Here is a 16307-nt window from a genome sequence, read left to right as displayed (position 1 = left end):
TTCAGTAACACATACTTGGCAGAATTAGATTACCTTAATATTTAAGAAGAAATATTTTGTGTGTGTCTGTTACTCTTTAAGATTGGTTTAATGCAGTTGTCATTGGAGGAGGGCAGGGAGGGAAGTCTAACCTGAACCTCAACTTTTCATGTGAACTTCCTAGACAGACTATTGTTGTGTGGCCAAATAATTATTAACCAGAAGATGTGTGCAGCAGAACCGTATTATCATGATGGTAACTCAAGGATTGCACAATATAACATTATTTTAGGGGATGGAAAATGGTTTCTGTGCCATAAGGAACTCCTTGACTTGCCCTGACAGAATGGCATTTTGCTTTTAATGACAAAGTCCTATTCAAGCATTTAATTCAGGATATTTACCACTGTCATTCAGCCATTGTCTACATGACCTGACATACTGAACTTGCTGCCCAGTGCTAGAGGTTATAGCCATCCCGTCATACAAAAGCTATATTTTTTGGGAGTAAATAAATGTACACCTTTCATGCACTGAATACAACAGGTGTAGACATTACTGTCAAATAATTACTTCAACTATGCAGATTTACACTTTTGAAAAATAAAAATAGTAACCTAAGCGGAAGAAAATACACAAGAATTAAGCTGTATAAAGGGACTACCAATGCCAGTACTGTGCAGGGGTTTGAGGTGTTTGAGGTAGATACAGTTGAAGTGGGAAGTTTACATACACGTAGGATGGAGTCATTAAAACTTGTTTTTCAACCACTCCACAAATTTCTTGTTAACAAACTATAGTTTTGGCAAGTTGGTTAGGACATCTACTTTGTGCGTTGACACAAGTCATTTTTCCAACAATTGTTTACAGACAGATTATTTCACTTATAATTCCCTGTATCACAATTCCAGTGGGTCAGAAGTTTACATACACTAAGTTGACTGTGCCTTTAAAACAGCTTGGGAAATTCCAGAAAATGATGTTATGGCTTTAGAAGCTTCTGATAGGCTAATTGACATCATTTGAGTCAATTGGAGGTGTACCTGTGGATGTACTTCAAGGCTTACTTTCAAACTCAGTGCCTCTTTGCTTGACATCATGGGAAAATCAAAATAAATTAGCCACAAAACAATAAGTTGGGTGAATTTTGGTCCATTTCTCCTGACAGAGCTGATGTAACTGAGTCAGGTTTGTAGGCCTCCTTGCTCGCACACGCTTTTTCAGTTCTGCTCACAAGTTTTCTATAGGATTGAGGTCAGGGCTTTGTGATGGCCACTCCAATACCTTCACTTTGCTGTCCTTAAGCCATTTTGCCACAACTTTGGAAGGATGCTTGGTGTCATTGTCCACTTGGAAGACCCATTTGCGACCAAGCTTTAACTTCCTGACTGATGTCTTGAGATGCTGCTTCAATATATCCACATCATTTTCCTCCTCATGATGCCATCTATTTTGTGAAGTGCACCAGTCCCTCCTGTAGCAAAGCACCCCCACAACATGATGCTGCCACCCCCGTGCTTCACGGTTGAGATGGTGTTCTTTGGCTTGCAAGCCTCTCCCTTTTTCCTCCAAACATAACGATGGTCATTATGGCCAAACAGTTCTATTTTTGTTTCGTCAGACCAGAGGACATTTTTCCAAAAATAACAATCTTTGTCCCCATGTGCAGTTGCAAACCGTAGTCTGGCTTTTTTATGGCGGCTTTGGAGCAGTGGCTTCTTCCTTGCTGAGCGGCCTTTCAGGTTATGTCGCTATAGGACTTGTTTTACTGTGGACATAGATATTTTTGTACCTGTTTCCTCCAGCATCTTCACAAGGTCCTTTGCTGTTGTTCTGGGATTGATTTGCACTTTTTCACACCAAAGTACATTCATCTCTAGGAGACAGAATAAGTCTCCTTGCTGAGCGATGTGACAGCTGCGTGGTCCCATGGTGTTTATACTTGCGTACTATTGTTTGTACAGATGAACGTGGCACCTTCAGGCGTTTGTAAATTGCTCCCAAGGATGAACCAGACTTGGCTGATTTCTTTTGATTTTCCCATAATATCAAGCAAAGAGGCACTGAGTTAGGCCTTGAAATACATCCACAGGTATACCTCCAATTGACTCAAATGATGTCAATTAGCCTATCAGAAGCTTCTAAAGCCATGAGATCATTTTCTGGAATTTTCCAATCTGTTTAAAGGCACAGTCAATTTAGTGTATTGAAACTTCTGACCCACTGGAATTGTGATACAGTGAATTATAAGTAAAATAATCTGTCTGTAAACAATTGTTGGAAAAATTACTTGTGTCATGCACAAAGTAGATGTCCTAACCGACTTGCCAAAACTATAGTTTGTTAACAAGAAATTTGTGTAGTGGTTGAAAAACGAGTTTTAATGACTCCATCCTAAGTGTATGTAAACTTCCAACTTCATCTGTACATAAAGGCATCATGTGCCACTGCCAACTGAGTGAAAAATACTTTTCCTTATTTATTCTTAATAAGTTATCACTCAAATCAAAGTTTGTCAGATGTATTTTCAAATGTTATAAGCGGCCTGGATGGGAAATAAGGCACCATTTGTATTTATCCTTTATTTAACGAGGCAAGCCAGTTAAGAACAGATTCTTATTTACAATGATGGCCTAAGAACAGTGGGTTTGTTCAGGGTTCTGGCCCAACGCTCTAACCACAAGGCTACCTGCCGCACCTTTAGTTCAGAACAAATTCTTATTTACAATTACGGCCTAGGAACAGTGGGTTAACTGCCTTGTTCTGGGGCAGAACAACAGATTTTTACCTTGTCAGCTCTGGGATTCAATCTAGCAACCTTTCGGTTACTAGCCCAACTCTCTAACCACTAGGCTACCTGCCACCCCTTTAATTGCACTTATTATACTTTTAATTAACTTTAATAATTGATTGATTAACTTGAGTTGTCTTTTATTCATTGCTGGCTGTGTCATACGTCTTTCACTTGTGTTTTAAAACTTCATGTTATTTTTATGAAGATTTCGCCTATTGCTCTCTGCAAATGTATGAACTTTTATTTAGAAGTAGCTACAGAAACGCCTTGGCCGCCCGGAAGTATAGTTTTTTCGACCAGTCCACTTTCCTCTGTGGCGTTGTTTAGCATCCCTTTTGATGTTACTGCTTTTTATTCCTTGAAAGGAGGTCTGACTATATGAGTAAGTATTTGCTAAAAATATTATTTACTGTTCGACGCAAATATTTGTTGATATATAGCTAGCTAACTAGCTAAACAACAGTGGCACTGTACCAGCTCAAATCAAGCCGTTGTTTACACGTATCTAGGTGTTAGCTAGCTTCCCAGCTAGCCAACTCTGGTTCCCTTTGTAGTTTGGTTGTTATCTATCTAGCCACAAGCTCAAATAGGCCCGGCTAACGTTGTAGTGTAGCTTGTTAGCTAGCTATTTTCCAAGAGGTAACAGTTACATAAGCAGACATTGCGTTACCGTTCTCCTGGCAGCAGGATCGCGGAATTATCTTTCAAAATAATAGGCTCCACTACAAAGACATCCTACACTTTGGGAATGTAGATATGTTTTGGCACTCCGGTGGAGTACAACTGTTTTTCACAACATTGCAACCACCTTTGAAAAAAATAAATTGATAATTTGACGTACTTTTAATATTTGTAATATTCATATCAACATTTCTTTAGAAAGTTTACACCAATACTGATATGTTGAAAGCTATTGTGTAGTAGGCTATATGTAAAGAAATACACTTTTAATAAAATACAAATATATGTCATTGGAATTACTCAATAGTCTACAAAACTTAAATTGGTCTATTGTGCTGGACAACGGGTTTAATACAGAGTGCTGGTGACTCCTTACTCCACCCACTGCAATTCACTCTATAAGAAATGCATATTGGCTTATAGTGAAAAAACTATTATTGGTGCCGATGGAAATGTGGGTTGGGAGTACTCAGTAGGGTCTGTAGAGTCTATATATGATGTCATTTCATGGGGCACTGAATAATACGGAGTGCTGCTACAGCAGAACAGATAGAACAATGAGACAGATATTTCCCCGGATGTATAAAGCTGAAGCTTCGGGTTTCCACTCACTACCAAATACGGTAGTGAGAGGAAGCCCAGTGGCCAGCAGTGGGAGAAGATGGAACAAGATGGATTATGGCCAACATTATACTCATTTTCTCATCAATGACACATTTGATCTCAATAAAGTTATCTTTTCCCAAAACTAGAATATGTTACGAACAGAGTGGTCAAAGTTTTGTAGACTTTACTCTTTGCCAAAGTAAAAAAAAAAAAACGGCATTGTTCAGAAGGAGCGCAAAGGCGAATTGAGTTATTGCACAAGCGCACTTCAGAGTAGGCATTCCCTAACAGAAATATGCAAATGTCGGTTAGAATGGGCCAGTAGGATCTCGCTAGCTCGTGCTTGTCTCTGCCCACCTCATTCCATGTTCTGTCCACTATGACTCACTTGTTCCCATTGGAAAAGACAGGCTGTGGTCTATCTTGGGTTAGTTATCGATGTCTTTGTATGCAGTGTAGCCATGTTCCTAACTCAGGGTCCAGCATTAGGTCTACCTGTTTGATCTATGCCCTAACCCTAATCTGATCATTAGCATGTTCATTTGTATGTTAATTGCTTTGGTAGTTCCTGTCACACCAAACTTGATTCCTCAACATCATTGGGTGTGGTGAGACCTTCACCAAGTGAATTACCTGATAACGAACTGTTTGGACTTATTCCATGAATCTAAATCTTACACAGTTCACAGATAGGGTCTTACAGGAGGTGTGTTTAGGTCTAAAAAGAGCCTAAAATATCCACTTTCATCTTCTCAAAAATTGAGATAGAAATGTAAAAAGCATGTCAAACATCCTTCCTCCTGATGAAGTTTCTATGTGAGAATTACCAGAACAATGTGAGATACCAAAAATATTTGAGTTTAAATGTATTTGGCTAATGTGTATGTAAACTTCCGACTTCAACTGTAGCCGCAAAACATGGTTAAAACTTTGATATCATGGATGGTCAGTCATTGCATCCATAGCTCTGTCTATGAATTTGAGAGTAGTACATTTCTCCAGCACCATCCCTCAGCTTTTTACTGAAACAAGTGTTTCTACTTATGATTGTTGCTTAAAATAAGACAGGACTTCTAATAAGACAAAGGCAAAGTAATAATAACTTGTATTTTCTCACAAATGACATTTGGGAGACATGGGCTGTATGATCCATCAGTTTAGGCATTTCTTAGTGAGCACATATTTTATGAGGAGGTAAATAAAATGTTCACACAATCGCCAAAAAACAGAACAGATTCCTGTGACTTTCAGTCCAGAACCTAAGCCCTAGAGGCAAACTATTTATTTGTCAGGCCAAGCAATTGTCCTGATGCAATTTTTGGCACATGTTAAGGCTGGCCTTGGGCTGATTTTAAATGTATAAAGCCAAGATGCAGCTGGCTCATCAGCATTAAGGTTAATCTAGGTTGTTAAGAGGTATGCCAGTCCATCATTGTTTTCATTGTGTCTTTGAAGCATTTGGCTTCTCAACTAATCACCTACTTATAAACAGTACTTGGCACCTCAGTTAGGCCAAGGCAAGTGTGCATGGAAGTCGATAGCATGGAATGGCATTTTATTACACACTGGAAGTGAACAGGGTAAGCTAAAAAGTACTCCCAACACCACTTTTACATCAGCACAAATAATTTTTATTTTTATGTAAGCCAATATATAGTTAAAATACAGTGATTTGCTTTGTTGTCTATCAAATGGGTGTAGTAAATGGCCAGCAACACTCCGTATTATTCAGTGCCCCATGAAATTACACCTTATATAGATTGTACAGACCCTACTGAGTACCCAACCCCACTTTTACATCAGCACAAATAATAAATGTTTCATTATAAGCCAATATGTATTTAATATACAGTGATTTGTGTTGTGGCCTATGGAATGAGTGTAGTAAAAGGTCAGCAATACTCTGTATTATTTAGTGCCCTCATGAAATGACACTAAAGTATTCACATCCCTTGACTTTTTCCACATTTTGTTGTTACAAAATTGATTTAATTGTACTTTCCTGTCAATGATCTACACAAAATACTCTAATGTCAATGTGGAAAAATTCTAACACTTGTAAAACAGAATCATGAAAAATAAAACACTAATATATCTTGGTTAGATAGGTATTCAACCCTGAGTCAATACATGTCAGAATCACCTTTGGCAGCGATTACAGCTTTGAGTCTTTCTGGGTAAGTCTGTAAGAGCTTTCCACACCTGGATTGTGCAACATCATTCCATTCTTTTCAAAATTATTCAAGCTGGTTGTTGATCATTGCTAGAAAACCATTTTCAGGTCTTGCCATATATTTTCAAGCAGATTTAAGACAAAACTGTAACTCAGCCACTCAGAAACATTCACACTGTCTTCTTGGTAAACAACTCCAGTGTAGATTTGGCCTTGTGTTTTAGGTTATTGTCCTGCTGAAAGGTGAATTAATCTCCCAGTATCTGGTGGAAAGCAGACTGAACCAGGTTTTCCTCAACGATTTTGCCTGTGCTTAACTCCACTCCATTCCATTCCACTTTTTTATCCTGAAAAACTCCCCAGTCCTTAACGATTACAATTGGGCTCCCGAGTGGCGCAGCGGTCTAAGGCACTGCATCTCGGTGCTAGAGGCGTCACTATAGACACCCTGGTTCGAATCCAGGCTGTATCACAACCGGCCGTGATTGGGACTCCCATAGGGCGGTGCACAATTGGCCCAGCATCGTCCGGGTTTGGCCCGGTGTAGGCCGTCATTGTAAATAAGAATCGACTTGCCTAGTTAAATAATAAAAATAAATAGCAATCTGTATTTTTAGATAGTTGTCTTAAATAGACATGTAAACAAACAAAAAAATATTGCATTTGCTAATGAGCACAAGAGAAATCGTCATGGATTAAAATGTAATATCTTTTGAATTAGTTATCCACCTTGCAAAGTTTTGAAATGCAGGCTTTTATTTTGAAGGTTACCATAGGAAAGTGACGTCATAGTTAGTCCTGCTAGAAGAATATTAGTAGACATTGCTGCTTTGTATGACAAAGCCCTGAGATCGAGTCTTAAATCAAAATCACATTGAGGGAAAGTGGTTCAGAGGAAAGTCTATTCTAGTTAGCTCGTATAACCTAGTAAAATATCATAAAATTCAAGTTCCTCTTGAAATCAGAGCTAGGTCAACATTACATTTATTGCACCAGCATTTATTTTCTTGCATAATTTGTTGTCAGCATATTGATTACTGATTTGCATTTTCTTCTAAAGGTTCTAAATACACACTGATGGAAGGAATGAAAATGGATTCCACTCACAATGTAACTCCCCATCAAAGAAGACACACGAGGTGTTCCTGACTTTATCTGAATGATGTGACATGAATGAACAAAATAGCTTTTTATAGCTGCGCTCGAACAAACATCCATCTTGAGTTGCTAATATAACTTGTTAATTAAAGGGAACTTTTTAACAATCCTAGAATATGCATTGGACCTAATTCTGTACATCTTAAAGTAGATTTCCCTGACGTTGAAGGGGAATGCAGACTTGTCGACCATAGACTGCATGCGAGTGTGATGCCCAGGCGAAGCTTGCCGCTGCAGGGCCGGATGCGCTGGATGCTCCTGGGGCTCTTCCTGTTGCTGGTCCTCCTCCTCTTTGCTTACCTGCTGGAGTGTACTCCCCCAGCTGATGTTAGCCTGGTCCTGCCTGGCCTGGGAGGGGAGTCCCATGGAAAGGAATACTACCAGGCACTGCTGCAAGAGCAGGAGGAGCGGCACCTCAACCGCGCCGCCAGCCTCAAGCGACAGATTGCCCAACTCAAGCAGGAGCTCCAGGAGATGAGTGAGAAACTCAAGGTCCTGCAGGACAGAAAGGAAGGTCCCGGGGTCCAGGGGCTGGTTGAAACCAAGGACCAGGAGCCTGGGGATCTCCTCGAGTTCCTCCACTCCCAGATCGACAAAGCCGAGGTGAACACGGGTGCACGGCTGCCCAGCGAGTACGCCCTGGTCCCCTTCGAGAGCTTCACCTCTAGTAAGGTGTATCAGCTGGAGATGGGGCTGACCAGGCACCCAGAGGAGAAGCCTGTGCGGAAGGACCGCAGAGATGAGCTGGTGGAGGTCATTGAGGCGGCCCTGGACGTCATAAACAACCCAGACGAGGAGGATGGCCAGGAGGATGATGTGCCCATGCAGAGGCAGACTTATACCGAGAGCCACTTTACTGAGGGTAAGAGCGCTATACTGGGGTAATGTATAACAGTGGTTCTCAACCTGATCCTCGGGGCCCCCCCAGCCACTCCACATATTATTTATTCCACTACCAGCATGGCTGATTTAATTATGGGTCTGATGATAAATTGACCAATTAAATCAGATGTGCTCGTGCTGCCACATACACCGAGTGTACAAAACATTAGGAACACCTCTTTCTATGACAGACTGACCAGGTGAATCCAGGTGACAAAAAAATGTAAGTGCCTTTGAACAAGGTATGGTAGTAGGTGCCAGGCGCACCAGTTTGAGTGTCAAGAACTGCAACGCTGCTGGGTTTTTCAAGCTCAACAGTTTCCTGTGTGTATCAAGAATGATCCACCAGCCAAAGGACATCCAGCCAACTTCACACTGTGGGAAGCAACTGTGGGAAGCATTGGAGTCAACATGGGCCAGCTTCCCTATGGAACGCTTTTGACACCTTGTAGTGTCCATGCCCCCAACGAATTGAGGCTGTTCTGAGGGCAAAGGGGATGCAACTCAAAATTAAGGTGTTCCTAATATTTTGTACACTCGGTGTATGTGGAGTGGCTGAGGGCCAGCATGGGAACCCCTGATGCAGATCACTATCTGCTTGTTTCATGCCAGCAAAAATGTAATCTAGCCTGTAAAGTTGAACAATATTTGTTCCCTATGTTTGACAAAACTGATGTTTCCCCTTTATGTGGGCAGGGCTGTACAGAACAGAACGGGACAAGGGCACACTCTACGAGCTCTTCTTTGCAAAAGATGACTCTGACAACTTCCGCCATGTCACTCTTTTCCGTCCTTTTGGTCCTTTAATGAAAGTCAGAAGCACGTCCGTAGAAACGTCTGGAGTCATCATCAATATCATTGTGCCGTTGGCAGGCAGAACAGAGGCATTCTCACAGTTCCTACATAACTTCAGGTTAGTGGTGGTGAGTCACGTGAAAAGGGCAATATGCATCCTACGCCTAGTATTTGTGAAGATTGTGGTACCATTTTTTTTTTTTTTTGTGCAGGGAAGTTTGCATAGAACACGATAAGCGAGTCCATCTTACGGTGGTCTACTTTGGACAAGAGGGCTTACAAGAGGTGAAGTCTTATTTGGAAAAAATGTCCAGGTTTGTTGTCTTTTAATATGAAAGAAAGGATTTATGGGATTTTACTGCTGTACATTTCTCACTTGTCCATATGTTATTTTCTTGTCAAGACAACTAAAGGAAGGAATCTACCCAATGTTTTCAGTTGCTTGGTTGAGTGTGACTGACTGATGTTACCCCTGGCTCTATAGAAAAGGGAGTTTCGGGCTCAAACAACACCTCTATTTAAATGGCATTGTTGTTTTTTAGGGAGGCAAGCTTTTCCAACTACACGCTTATTCCAGTGGACGAGGAGTTTTCCAGGGGCAGGGGCCTGGACATCGGTGCCCATACCTGGAAGAAGGGTGACGTATTGATGTTCTTCTGTGATGTGGATATCTACTTCACACTGGACTATCTCAACACCTGCCGTCTTCACACCGCTCCAAGTAGGTGCCTTCTACCAAAACATTAGCCTTCACATTCACGTTTCCTAATGTCTAATTATGAGTACTTAATGCAGGTGGTGTGACATTTTTCTAAACGTGTACTATGGGCATTTTGGATGTAATTTGTACCAAAATATACTATATGTTAAACCCATCCCTTTTTGTGTTTTCTTCTTGTAGACAAGAGAGTCTTTTATCCGGTTGTTTTCAGTTTGTATAATCCTGCCATAGTCTATGGAAATCTGGAGCTGGCTCCCCCCATTGAAAGTCAACTTGTAAGTACCTGAAAAAATTGTCTATGTACAGTTGAAGTCGGACGTTTACATACACCTTAGCCAAATACATTTAAACTCAGTTTCTCAATTCCTGACATTTAATCCGAGTGGTCAGTTAGGATCACCACTTTATTTTAAGAATGTTAAATGTCAGAATAATAGTAGAGAGAATGATTTATTTCAGCTTTTATTTCTTTCATCACATTCCCAGTGGGTCAGAAGTTTACACACTTAATTAGTATTTGGTAGCATTGGCTTTAAATTGTTTAACTTGGGTCAAATGCGTCGGGTAGCCTTCCACAAGCTTCCCACAATAAGTTGGGTGAATTTTGTCCCATTCCTCCTGACAGAGCTGGTGTAATTGAGTCAGGTTAGTAGGCCTCCTTGCTCGCACACGCTTTTTCAGTTCTGCCCACAAGTTTTCTATAGGATTGAGGTCAGGGCTTTGTGATGGCCACTCCAATACCTTGACTTTGTTGTCCTTAAGCCATTTTGCCACAAATCTGGAAGTATGCTTAGGGTCATGGTCCATTTGGAAGACCCTTTTGCGACCAAGCTTTAACTTCCTGACTGATGTCTTGAGATGTTGCTTCAATACATCCACATAATTTCCCTTCCTCATGATGCCATCTATTTTGTGAAGTGCACCAGTCCCTCCTGCAGCAAAGCACCCCCACAAGATGATGCTGCCACCCCCGTGCTTCACGGTTGAGATGGTGTTCTTCGGCTTGCAAGTCTCCCCCTTTTTGCTCCAAACATAACGATGATCATTATGGCCAAACAGTTATATTTTTGTTTCATCAGACCAGAGGACATTTCTCCAAAAAGTACGATCTTTGTCCCCATGTGCAGTTGCAAACCGTAGTCTGGCTTTTTTATGGCGGTTTTGGAGCAGTGGCTTCTTCCTTGCTGAGCGGCCTTTCAGGTTATGTCGATATAAGACTCGTTTTACTGTAGATATAGATACTTTTGTACCTGTTTCCTCCAGCATCTTAACAAGGTCCTTTGCTGTTGTTCTGGGATTGATTTGCACTTTTCGCACCAAAGTACGTTCATCTCTAGGAGACAGAACGCGTCTCCTTTCTGAGAGGTATGGCGGCTGCGTGGTCCCATGGTGTTTATACTTGCGTACTATTGTTTGTAGACGAACGTGGTACCTTCAGGCGTTTGGAAATTGCTTCAAGCAGAGTGGGCAAAAGTCCCAGTGGCTAGATGTGCCAAGCTTATAGAGACATACCCCAAGAGACTTGCAGCTGCAAAAGGTGGCTCTGCAAAGTATTGGCTTTTGGGGCGGGGGTGAATAGTTATGCACGCTCAAGTTGTCTGTTTTTTTTGTGTTATTTTTTGTTTGTTACAAAGTTAAAAAAAATATTTTGCATCTTCAAAGTGGTAGACATGTTGTGTAAATCAAATGATACAAACCCCCAAAGAATCCATTTTAAATCCAGGTTGTAAGGCAAAAAAATAGGAAAAATGCCAAGTGGGGGTGAATACTTTCGCAGCCACTATATTTACACAGTTGAAGTCGGAAGTTTTCACATGGAATAGCCTTCATTTCTCAGAACAAGAATAGACTTTCTTCTGAAAGTCTTTGTTTCTAACCATTTTGAGCCTGTAATCGAACTCACAAATGCTTATGCTCCAGAAACTCAACTAGTCTAAAGGCCAGTTTTATTGCTTCTTTAATCAGTACAACAGTTTTCAGCTGTGCTAACATAATTGCAAAAGGGTTTTCTAATGATCAATTAGCCTCTGTACGCCTATGTAGATATTCCATAAAAAATCTGCTGTTTCCAGCTACAAAAGTCATTTACAACGTTAACAATGTCTACACTGTATTTCTGATCAATTTTATGTTATTTAAATGGACAGAAAATGTGCTTTTCTTTCAAAGAAAGGACATTTCTAAGTGGCCCCAAACGTATACACACACACACACACACAATACCAGTCAAAAGTTTGGACACACCTACTCATTCCAGGGTTTTTATTTATTTTTACTATTTTCTACATTGTATAATAATAGTGAAGGCATCAAAACTATTAAATAACACATATGGAATCATGTAGTAACTAAAAAAGGGTTACTCATAAAATATGTTTTGATTTGTTTATCTTCAAAGTAGCCACCCTTTGCCTTGACAGCTTTGCACACGGTTTGCATTCTCTCAACCTGATTCATGAGGTAGTCACCTGGAATGTTTTTCAATTAACAGGTGTACCTTGTTAAAAGTTTGTTTGGGAATTTCTTTCCTTCTTAATGCGTTTGAGCCAATCAGTTGTGTTGTGGCAAGGTAGGGGTGGTAAACAGAAGTAGCCCTATTTGGTAAAAGACCAAGTCCATATTATGGCAAGAACAGCTCAAATAAGTGAAGAGAAACAACAGTCCATAATTACTTTACTTTAAGACATGAAGGTCAGTTAATCTGGAAAATGTCAAGAACTTTGAAAGTTTCTTCAAGTGCAGTCGCAAAAACCATCAAGCGCTATGATGAAACTGGCTCTCATGAGGACCGCCACAGAAAGGAAGACCCAGAGTTACCTCTGCTGTAGAGGATAAGTTCATTAGAGTTACCAGCCTCAGAAATCTGAAATTAACTGCACCTCAGATTGCAGCCCAAATAAATGCTTCACAGAGTTCAAGTAACAGACGCATCTCAACATCAACTGTTCACAGGAGACTGTGTGTATCAGGCCTTTATGGTCGAATTGCTGCAAAGAAACCACTACTAAAGGACACCCATAAGAAGAAGATACTTGCTTGGGCCAAGAAACCCGACCAATGGACATTAGACCGGTGGATATCTGTCCTTTGGTGTGATGAGTCCAAATTTAAGATTTTTGGTTCCAACCGCCGTGTCTTTGTGAGACACAGAGTAGGTGAACGGATGATCTCCGCATGTGTAGTTCCCAACGTGAAGCATGGAGGAGGTGGTGTGATGATGTGGGGGTGCTTTGCTGGTGACACTGTCTGTGATTTATTTAGAATTCAAGGCACACTTAACCAGCATGACTACCACAGCATTTTGCAGCGATACGCCATCCCATCCGATTTGCATTTAGTGGGACTAGCATTTGTGTTTCAACAGGACAATGAACCAAAACACACCTCCAAGCTGTGTAAGGGCTATTTGACCAAGAAGGAGAGTGATGGAGTGCTGCATCAGATGACCTGGCCTCCACAATCACCCGACCTCAACCCAATTGAGATGGATTGGGATGAGTTGGACCACAGAGTGAAGGAAAAGCAGCCAACAAGTGCTCAGCATATGTGGGAACTCCTTTAAGACTGTTGGAAAAGCATTCCAGGTGACTACCTCATGAAGCTGGTTGAGAGAATGCCAAGAGTATGCAAAGCTGTCATTTGTTTAACACTTAGTTACTACATGATTCCATATGTGTTATTTCATAGTTTTGTCTTCACTAGTATTCTACAATGTAGAAAATAGTACAAATAAAGAAAAACCCTGGAATGAGTAGGTGTGTGCAAACTTTTGACTGGTACTGTCTATATATATTTTTTATTTAATTGTTACTTAATGTTGAAATTAGTCAACTCTCAAACGACAAGTGTGCTTTCCGTATAGATTCACAAGAAAGATGCTGGATTCTGGAGAGATTTTGGCTTTGGAATGACATGTCAGTACCGCTCGGACTTCCTCAATATAGGTAAGCAGTGTTGACTGATAAGTTATGTGTGCTTGCTACATATTTTTACTGTGACAATTATATTCTACCCCTCAATTGTATTGTATTTTCTAGGAGGTTTTGACCTGGAAGTGAAAGGTTGGGGTGTGGAAGATGTCCACTTGTACAGGAAGTACCTGCGGAGCGACCTGATTGTGACGCGTACGCCGGTATCCGGCCTCTTCCACCTGTGGCACGAGAAGCAGTGTGCAGACGAGCTGACTCCAGAACAGTATCGCATGTGCATCCAGTCCAAAGCCATGAACGAGGCGTCCCATTCCCACCTGGGCATGCTGGTGTTCCGCGAGGAGATCGAGAATCACCTCCGCAAGCAGGCCTATAAGACCCAGAGCAATACTGAAAACTGAATGCCTTTTCGTTAGGTGGCCATCTTGGGTACTCTAAATCAGAACTCCTCGCAATTTTTTTTTTTTAAATACAAGAACTGAGGTACACATGTCGTTACTAACATGATTAAAATGCACTATATAGAAGACCAGTTTACACACAATCCTGTTACATTTCACAGCTCAGCTAAAGACACCTATGAATGTACAAAAATGGATTTTAGTAAATGTGAAGTGTCCACTTAAACATTAAGAGACTGAGAATGGCACTACCTGCGTCAACAACACAAAAAGGCTAATGGAACATCTTTGAAGCTGGGGAAACTTGCATAACCTATCATTAGCAAGTCAAGGCAATGTTCTTGCCTGTGAGGTCAAGCAATCAATGGACAAGTGTTTGTTTTTTTAAATCGCTACTATAACCTGTTGTCTCTATAGCCATATTGTTTAATTTGTGTAATAATGTCAAGCTTGGTTTAAAGTTGTACAGTGATTAAAAAAGGGACCTTTTATGTTAGAATACGATTTGTTCAAAGGAACCATCAGAGGCAGTGTTTGTTTATCAGCATTGAAGTTTTATCCTATCAGCTTTTATTTGTTTATTTGGAAATGTAACAAAATCTCCAGATTGGATTGAGATTGAAGAAGCAATTGAAACAAAGCTTTGCAAAAAGCATGCAGCACATTCATAATTTGCACAAGTGTCATTCTTCTGACATTTCTTGATTTATTCTCTGAGGATGACTCACAGTATTTCATTAAATTGAGCCTTGCAGCCACTCAATGCCAGTTTAATCTTGAATGGAATAATGTATCAATTATTTTTTTGCAGCCAGGGATGTCATATTTGTCTGAATATGTGCCTATTAACTGGAGATGAGGATATTAAAGATACTTTTATATATATAGTGTATGTGGACACCCCTTCAAATTAGTGGATTTGGCTATTTCAGCCACACCCATTGCTGACAGGTGTATAAAAATCAAGCACACAGCCATGCAATCTCCATAGACAAACATTGGCAGTAGAATGGCCTGAATGAAGAGCTTACTGACTTTCAAAGTGGCACCGTCATAGGATGCCACCTTTCCAACGAGTCAGTTCGTCAAACTTCTTCCCTGATAGAGCTGCCCCGGTCAACTGTAAGTGATGTTATTGTGAAGTGGCAATGTCTAGGATCAACAACGGCTCAGCCGCAAAGTGGTAGGCCACACAAACTCACAGAACGGGACCGCCAAGTGCTGAAGCATTTAAAAAAAGAAATCCACTCTAGAGTTCCAAACTGCCTTTGGAAGCAACGTCAGCACAATAACTGTTCGTCGGGAGCTTTATGAAATGGGTTTCCATGGCTGAGCAGCCACACACAAGCCTAAGATCACCATTCGCAATGCCAAGCGTCAGCTGGAGTGGTGTAAAGCTTGCCACCATCGGACTCTGGAGTGGACGAATCTGGGTTTGGTGGATGCCAGTTTGGTGGAGGAGGAATAGTGGTCTGGTGCTGTATTTCATTGGTGTGGGCTAGGCACCTTAGTTCCAGTGAAGGGAAATCTTAACGCTATAGCATACAATTACATTGTAGAGGATTCTGTGCTTCCAACTTTGTGCCAACAGTTTGTGAAAGGCCCTTTCCTGTTTCAGCTTGACAATGCCCCCAGGCACAAGTCTTCACTAATGCTCGTGGCTGAATGGAAGAAAGTCCCTGCAGCAATGTTCCAACATCTAGTAGAAAACCTTGCCAGAAGAGTGGAGGCTGTTATAGCATCAAAGGGGGGGACCAAATCCATATTAATGTCCATGACTTTGGAATGATATGTTTGACGAGCAGGTGTCCACATACTTTTGGTCATGTAGCATACTAAATATTCCTCATGAGGCTGTTGATACAGTTATGAAGATGAGACTGAATGTTTGCAGCCATTCATATCGGCATCATTGCCATACTTGTATGTTTTGAAATGGTCTAATCTTTATTAATAAAATTAAAATAACATGAACTACCCATTCCAGTGTAAAAAAATTATACATGGTAGCTTAGGCGCATATATATATATATATATATATATTTGCAACCCTGTTACCTGCTATCCATTTGAAATCACAAAAATAAGTCAAACATTTTGCTTGCAAACGTAGACTGATTGGAAACCGTTTGTGATTACCCTGGACCAAAGGGCAGTAATATGGTGTGCTGCACGAGTTTGCGATTTT

At 40.8% G+C, this 16307-nt stretch overlaps 1 protein-coding gene across 3 annotated transcripts; it reads left to right on the top strand.

The window, feature by feature from the left end:
* The first annotated feature begins 3019 nt into the window (after positions 1-3019).
* LOC106604550 (chondroitin sulfate N-acetylgalactosaminyltransferase 2) lies at positions 3020-14887 on the top strand. Of its 3 annotated transcripts, none has more exons than XM_014199315.2 (9): positions 3021-3155; positions 7294-7372; positions 7543-8253; positions 8970-9186; positions 9281-9382; positions 9611-9789; positions 9970-10064; positions 13652-13733; positions 13827-14887. In XM_014199315.2, the coding sequence occupies exons 3-9, from the start codon at positions 7602-7604 to the stop codon at positions 14117-14119; spliced, it is 1620 nt and encodes a 539-aa protein (XP_014054790.1). In that variant the 5' UTR covers positions 3021-3155; positions 7294-7372; positions 7543-7601; the 3' UTR covers positions 14120-14887. The 3 variants fall into 3 exon arrangements, with proteins under 3 accessions (XP_014054780.1, XP_014054790.1, XP_014054785.1); XM_014199310.2 differs by having other exon boundaries at positions 7540-8253; XM_014199305.2 differs by having other exon boundaries at positions 3020-3155; positions 7294-8253.
* Positions 14888-16307: the final 1420 nt, after the last annotated feature.

Source organism: Salmo salar, chromosome ssa01, assembly GCF_905237065.1.
Source record: "Salmo salar chromosome ssa01, Ssal_v3.1, whole genome shotgun sequence".
NCBI lineage: Eukaryota > Metazoa > Chordata > Actinopteri > Salmoniformes > Salmonidae > Salmo > Salmo salar.
This window is presented reverse-complemented; position numbering and strand designations above follow the sequence as displayed.

What these genes read in the sequence shown, in the direction of transcription:
- LOC106604550 (XM_014199305.2), top strand. Translation starts at nt 7,602, where the DNA reads ATGCCCAGGCGAAGCTTGCCGCTGCAGGGCCGGATGCGCTGGATGCTC. An exon ending in CGAGAGCCACTTTACTGAGG is followed by an intron (nt 8,254 to 8,969) that starts GTAAGAGCGCTA and finishes TTATGTGGGCAG; the next exon opens with GGCTGTACAGAACAGAACGG. An exon ending in CTCGGACTTCCTCAATATAG is followed by an intron (nt 13,734 to 13,826) that starts GTAAGCAGTGTT and finishes TGTATTTTCTAG; the next exon opens with GAGGTTTTGACCTGGAAGTG.